Source organism: Myripristis murdjan, chromosome 17 (assembly GCF_902150065.1).
Source record: "Myripristis murdjan chromosome 17, fMyrMur1.1, whole genome shotgun sequence".
In the NCBI taxonomy this organism is placed as follows: Eukaryota; Metazoa; Chordata; class Actinopteri; order Holocentriformes; family Holocentridae; genus Myripristis; species Myripristis murdjan.
In genome coordinates, this window is record NC_043996.1 from 31,747,554 (window position 1) to 31,754,982 (window position 7,429).

The 7,429-nt window shown below is 40.6% G+C and overlaps 1 protein-coding gene across 1 annotated transcript; it reads left to right on the forward strand.

Annotated features, from left to right (window-relative positions):
* The first annotated feature begins 296 nt into the window (after positions 1-296).
* LOC115375664 (uncharacterized) lies at positions 297-5,502 on the forward strand. Its single transcript, XM_030075147.1, has 3 exons — positions 297-321; positions 1,063-1,147; positions 1,733-5,502. The coding sequence occupies exon 3, from the start codon at positions 1,916-1,918 to the stop codon at positions 3,581-3,583; it is 1,668 nt and encodes a 555-aa protein (XP_029931007.1). The 5' UTR covers positions 297-321; positions 1,063-1,147; positions 1,733-1,915; the 3' UTR covers positions 3,584-5,502.
* The last annotated feature ends 1,927 nt before the right edge of the window (positions 5,503-7,429 follow it).

Here is a 7,429-nt window from a genome sequence, read left to right on the forward strand (position 1 = left end):
TTCACTGATTAACTTACTGAATTATAATTTATGTTTTTATTGAGGTCAGACTGCTGAAAGAGCAGCCCAGCCCAAAGATGAGGAAAACTAGCTAGTTGTTTGTACACTTTATATGGTAAAATGGTGGAGCTGCATGGTAAAATGGAAAAAAAAATGGTGGAGTTGATGTTAGGAGGATGTGGGGAGTAACAGGAGGGGTGTTGGGGGCGGGGGGTGCGGGGGGGTGGGGGTGGGGGGGGGGGTGCTTACTGCTGAGGTTTATATTCACTGAACCAGAGTGCCTCTCCTGTCCTCCCCTTGTTCACAAGGAAACTCTCTGAGGTAAGACTATGCATATCACATCCTGAAAATATTTTGTGTGCAGACTCATTCTGCCAAGTAAAAAGTGAGTGACAGTGAGACTTTACTGCCTAAACTCTGACAGACACTGCAGAGGACATGAGGCCAGTGTGTATGGGAGGGAAATATTGTGCTCCAGATGTGGACAGAGGTGCAGAGGGAAACTGATGCTGAAGAAACTGCATGTGTGTGATGATCAAGTTGATGTAATGGTGTTTAGAACTAATACTGATTATTTTGACTTTTATACTTTGGATGTGTATTTTATGTGTATTAGTGATGGTAGTAGAACAAGTAGCAGTAATTTCACAGCGTTTCAAAGTTTGTTCCTCTGTGTGTGTGTGTGTGTGTGTGTGTGTGTGTGTGTGTTTTCTTTTTTTTTTTTTTTTTGACATTCAAATTTTATATTTTGTATGAGCATTTTATTTATATTAGTTGTGGTGCTAGAATGAATAGTAGTAATGTCCCATTATTTAAAAGTTTATTCCTGTGTGTGTGTGTGTGTGTGTGTACTTTTTTTAGCTTCTCATTGTTCTCGTTACTCTGAAAAAAAAATCTGATTTGTGTCACATGCATGACAAAGAAGTAATAGAAAAAAAATTCTGACACCTTCAAATCTGAATACAGTCATTTAATAAACTCGTCATTATCCAGATACACATAAGGATGAATTAATGTTGCTGATTTGCAGATGTTTAGCAGGTTGTTTTTATTGTGTTTTAGGACTTTTAAAGACCCCTGCTGATGTCCTGAGGAGCATTTCTAAATCACAGCAAGGCTTTGCTCTCACTGGACTGACAACACACAGGTACAGTACAGTATGTAGTAATTCATTTAGATGCTCTGTTTTTCCCATGTAGGCTGTTTTGTTTGTTTGTTTGTTTATTTGTGTTTACACTTATTCAATACTTACACTTTAACATTAATTTACATTTGACTCTCAGGAACTTTTCATAACAGATAAAAGTCTGGAACATTCCAACTATTCCAAACTATTCAAACTATTCCATCAACAAACAGGTTATTCAGGTTTACAATTTATAATCAACTTGTCTTAACTGCTGTTTATTAAATTACACAACACCAGAAACAAGGAAGTGCAGAAATCTGATTGGCTGCTGACACCAGTGACAGTGAAATGTTCAGACAAACTCGCTGAGCAACAACAAACCAGCTGATTTGTGGTTGTTCTGTAGGAAATAAATTTACTTCTGGTGACTTGTGTGAGTGTGAATGCATGGTTTGTTTTGTGTTACCAAATGTAGATATCACTCCACATTTTTTAAGCAAATATGTCAGATGCAGTCTTTGTATGAAGTCAATGGAGCAGATGTAGGGTATATACATAAGACTTACTTTATAAGTTGAATTTTGTGTATTGTTATTTTTGCAGTTTTGACCAGATCCATCCAGATCCAGATCCAATCCATGAGAACAGACTCAATCAACGACAAGATAAACGTCTCTGACTGTGACAGCTCTCATCTGAGACAGCCTACATCTGCAGAACACTGGTCCTGGTATCTGATTTTTAAAGTTGGTCTCTGAACAGTTCAAAGATTGAACAATTACAACGATGAATTTTTTCTTCAACATGATCAGTGGCCCTAAACGGCCGGCTGACGCCGGCCAACTGACAGATAAAGGCAAGAGTGAACTTCTACAACCTGATAAAGGACAGACAGAAGCCCTCTCTATTTACAAAGTTCTTCTGACAGAAGAGCAGCTTCATATAAAAGGGTGCAGGCGTTTCAGTTTTGGGAAACAGTCCCTGAAACGTAATCGCACTATCATGGTTCTTGGAGCAACTGGAGCTGGCAAGACAACACTTATCAATGGGATGATCAATTACATTCTTGATGTCAAATGGGAAGATTTTTATCGGTTCAAGTTAGTTGATGAGGGTCAGTCAAAATCACAAGATGAAAGCCAGACTTCTGAAGTCACTGTTTACAAAATCAACCACCAAGAGGGATTCAAAATAGACTATTCCCTGACAATTATTGACACACCAGGTTTTGGGGACACAAGAGGAATAGAAAGAGACAAGCTGATCACAGAACAGCTGCGTAATCTGTTCTCAGCAAAACACGGTGTCAGTGACATAGACGCTGTGTGTTTTGTAGCTCAAGCCTCTTTAGCTCGACCCACACCAACACAGAAATATGTGTTCGACTCAGTGCTCTCGATCTTTGGCAAAGACGTGGCCGAGAACATCAGAATTCTGGTGACATTTGCAGACGGCCAGCGCCCACCAGTTCTTGAGGCAATCGTTGCCTATGAGGTCCCCTGTCCTAAAACAAATAAGGGTGTCCCAGTTCACTTCAAATTCAACAATTCGGCATTATTTGCAGACAACAAATTATCGGGACAAGATGAAGATGAAGATGAGGATGAAGGCAATTTTGATCAAATGTTTTGGGACATGGGTACAAAAAGCATGAAGAACTTCTTCACAGCTTTGAATGTCATAACAACCAAAAGCTTGACTTTGACAAAGCAGGTCCTCAGAGAGCGAGAGCAGCTTGAAAATTCAGTTGAAAATTTGCAGATGAAGGTTAAACTCGGCTTAGCAAAGCTGGAGGAGATAAAAGAGGCAACACAAATTCTTCAGGAGCATAAGGCAGAAGCCACTAGAAATGAGAAATTTGAATTTGAAGTCACTGTGAAAAAGCCCATTCAAGTAGATATTTCCAACACTGGATATTACATCAACAACTGTCAGCAATGTCACACAACCTGCCATGATCCCTGTAGCATACAAAATGATAACGATAAGGCACGCTGTGCTGCAATGGGATCAGATGGGTTTTGCACTGTGTGCAAAGGCAAATGTCACTGGACAGTGCATTTTTGTCAGAAGTACAAATGGGAGTATAGGGAAGTTAAAGAAAAACGAACAATACAAGAGCTCAAAGACAAGTATCAAAAAGCCACAAAGGCCAAGATGACCGTTCAGGAACTGATAAAAAAGCTGAAGGATGATTATGAGGAAGTGCAGGATGAGGTGGTGACTCTGATAAAGAGGTCAGCAAAGTGTTCAGACAGACTCAAAGAGATAGCACTCAAACCAAATCCACTCTCTATTCCAGAGTACATTGACTTACTCATTGAAGGAGAGAAATCTGAGGCCAAGTCAGGCTGGAAGCAACGTGTTCAGGCCCTGATGGCCATGAGGGAAAAGGCAGTGATCATGGCTAAAGTAGCCAGAAGAGAAAAACTCCTCCAAAGTCCCAGCTTTTGAATCTGTCCAACAGTCTGATTCAAACTTAGCTGGTGTCAGCTAGCATCACACTTGTTAGGAGTCCAAGCACCCAAGGTGCTGGACTCAAGGTGCTGGTTGGATTATTGGTGTGCTTCCTTTAAAAAAGCACACTTATACCCTCCTCTTTGCTTCCTCATTATTCGTTTTTTTTTTTTCTTCCATGAAATTTTGTTGTCTAGCTCCTTCCAAACTGTTTGAAGCTGCTGACACCATTCAAACTTTAAAATGTACCACATGTTCTGCTGCAGTGAGCTTTTATTCAGATTTTTGATATTATAGGTTTTGAGAAGTCACAATTTTAGTTTTCTGCAGCTTTCAGAGATGACATATAATGTGTCATAATGTGTATAATGTGTCTCTCTGGAGTGAGTGATGTCATGACACACTCTGGCTCTCCCATACACACTCATTATCTCAGCAATTTGAAACAATTTAACTGTTGTTTCCCTGTCCAAACCTTTTCTGCTTTTTGAACTCGTGCACATTTGGAAGCAACATGACTCCTAACATTTGAGTTTTGAGCGTTTGTTTCAGCTTTCAGTCAGATGACTAATGAACACACCTATGCCTGTTTTCACAGGTTGTGCTTATGTTTGTCCTCAGTTCAGCAGTCATGTGACCTCCACTCACTTCTCTTAGTACTACTATTACTACTACTACTACTACTATTACTACTACTATTACTACTACTACTACTACTAATACTACTACTACTACTACTACTACTACTACTACTATTACTACTACTACTACCACTACTACCAATTCCAGTGCCACTTCAGCTACTTTTTAGCTTTTGTTTGTGGTCATGCCCTGTTTTCAGCTCAGTGTAAGCAGTCAGTCTGCACTTCAGACACTTAAGGTTGTTACACACCGGCATGCATAGCGAAATAGCGGAACAAAAGTGCAAAAAAACTCACTGGTGAAAATTTCACCTTAAACTATTTACACCAATCAGCAATGCGAATGTGCATATTGCGATATATAAATCCCGCAGCGCGCAGGAGAGCGTTCAACTTCGTCCTCCGATGAGGACCTTGTCATTATTGAATTGCTTATCCGTCCAAAGAGGAGATTTTGGGTACACCCGCTTTTACAGAGCAGGGATAGAGGAGGGGAATCCCACCTGCTGATGCAGGAATTAAAATTGTATCAAGACCGTTTCCAAACTTATTTTGGGATGTCCGTGGGACAGTCCGAGACTCTCCTGGGTCTGCTGGCACCACATCCAGAGAGACAGAGAACCAACTATCAGGATCCCATTGACCCAGAGCAGCGACTGGCTGTCTGTGTGAGGCAGGCTGTCAGAATATTTTAGTGGACAACTACTGAGGAGAGACGCTGCCTCTCCTGCAGGCTCTGACCTAATGCTGTTGTTGTGAATGGAGACTGCTGATTGGCTGCTGCAGTTTGTTCGCCTAAAAAAATCAAGCTTGTTGCGGAAAATAAATGTCTCGTATTTCAACTTTTCATATTTCGCGATCTATGTGCAAGTACTGATTGCATGTTATGAGTTTAAAAAAATACGAAGTATTCGCAATTAACTAATGCCATTGGTGTGCAAGAACCTTTATAACTGCATGTGTGTAAATCATCACTGTTCCCACAATTTTCAGTATACATACTCACAAAATGTTAGACTATATATGTTTACTACAGGCAAACACAGTATGCAGTATGTACTACATACTGTTTTTCATAGTATGAGGCATGAAATTTAAATCAATGTAATTTGCAGTATGCTGGGCCAAGCTTAGCTGGTTTTTGGGTTTGGAAACTGGAGGTAAAAATCAGCATGGCTGATGGGAAACCACCACTACTGTGTAGCATCCTTCTGCTATAAAAAAAAAAAAAAAAGATATAAATGTGGGTTTTTATGATTTTCCCAAAGATAAATATTTACTAGAGAGATGGCTAATGTCTATCTGATGACTGGAAGGATCCAGATTCTCCAACGTTATGTTGCATTACTTCACTGCAAATGTGATGTGAGATGGAACCAGTTCTCCTGGTATTTCTGTTGCTGTGGACACCTGATGTTATTCTTGCTTCAGTCAAGCTCTGTGCCTTTTCATAAAACTTGCTCTCTAATAGTTTTTGTCTTAGCTGTATCATTTCAATAAAATATGTCAAAATGTCATGCCTCTTGTGTCACTGCACTCATACAGCAACATAAATCAGTCTGAAAAGTTTAGCCTGATAAGTTGAACATAATTAAATTAATAAAAACAAAAAGGTAATGTAATTAACCAGATATTGAGGCCTGATGAAGTGAGCAGGCATGTTAAGTCACATGAACACCACACAGCTTCAATACACAGTTTAAATTATGCAGGAATGAAAGCTGATCTTTCAATAAGTATGAATGAATCCTCTAAAATGTAGAAAGTTTTATGAGAAATGTTCAGGCCTAACCTACGATCACTGATTGGCAGCACAGCAGTTGCAGGTACTTTCATGAACACACACACTTTGCATTTTAATTTAAGATGCCAAAGGGTTTATTGTGAGTTTTGGCCTTTGTGTGACAAATTAGAGTCCATACTTCATTTGTCCAGTACTTTGTAGTAGCGAGATATTTGAGGATACTGAATTTTGATGCCCAGCTGTATGAATAAAGGGTGTCAGACTGTGTGAGTGTTAGACTCTATTTCCTCTTGACATTAAAATGTGTCCTGGGTGATTACAAGTGGACAGCAGTAAGTGCAGGTGTGAACAGTTCCCAATGCATCCTCAATGCATCTTTGGATCCCATTGTTCAGGCTGTATCTGGAGTTGTATGTCCTCGGACGCAGTGAAGGACCGCCTATTCACCTGACGTCTGTCTGAAGGCCGGTTTATTCTTCTGCGGACACTCGACGCAACGCACACGCAGTTGCCACGCAGGGCATGTGTGTCCAACATACTTCTGCGAAACACGCTGAGCAATTCTCCGCAAAAACGCTGTGGGACGCGTTTTTTTCTGCAGACCTACGTAGACCGGTGGACCAATCACAGCTCTTGTTGTCAGTGGGGGGCCTGCGTTGGGGGCTACAGGGGGTCTGCGTAGTAACAATTTTTCAGAGGTGCGCAGCAAGGCTCTGCGGCGGTCGCACAACCTCCGTAAACTCCTCACAACCCCCGTACGCTTCGCGAACGCAGAAGCATAAATCGGCCTTTAAGCTCTGGTCCAGCCAAAAACCCGAACATCCCTAAGACCGGCAAGACTGGCCCTTTTTACAGTTTTTCTCGATTGCTAAGACACATTTCTCTAAAGTTGCTCTCCTCTTCTCTAAACTGTGAACACAAAACCCAATTTTCAAGCTACATTCACAAAACCTCCGACTCCTCTTGCAGAACCAAACTTTCACCTCAAAACAGTTCAATCTCTGCTCAAAACTGAACTATGTTGTTCCAGTTTTTTTCAATTGCTTCCACACAAAACCTTTATATATATCACTATTTCTAAACTCTTTCACTCAAACCTCACAACTTCACCTCAAATCAGCAAAACCATAAACTAATTCTCAGCCTTGACACAGTTTTCTAATTAGCTATTCACTTTTTGCAAATCAGTGCACACAATTCTCTAGCTGACACACAAAAATCTATCAGGAAGTAATTTGATTTCCCATTTCAAACACAACCAATCAAAATGCCACACTTATTCATCAGTGCCTCAGACTCTGTCCTCACATGTGGAAACAATAATTGCTTTACTGAACACCAACCAATCACTCCTTGACATAGGCCTATAAATAGGTCAGAGGTCAAACTATCTGTCTTGAACAATGGATGACAACAATGCAGAGAGAGCCAGGGGAGTCAGAGGAAGACGCAGAGGAC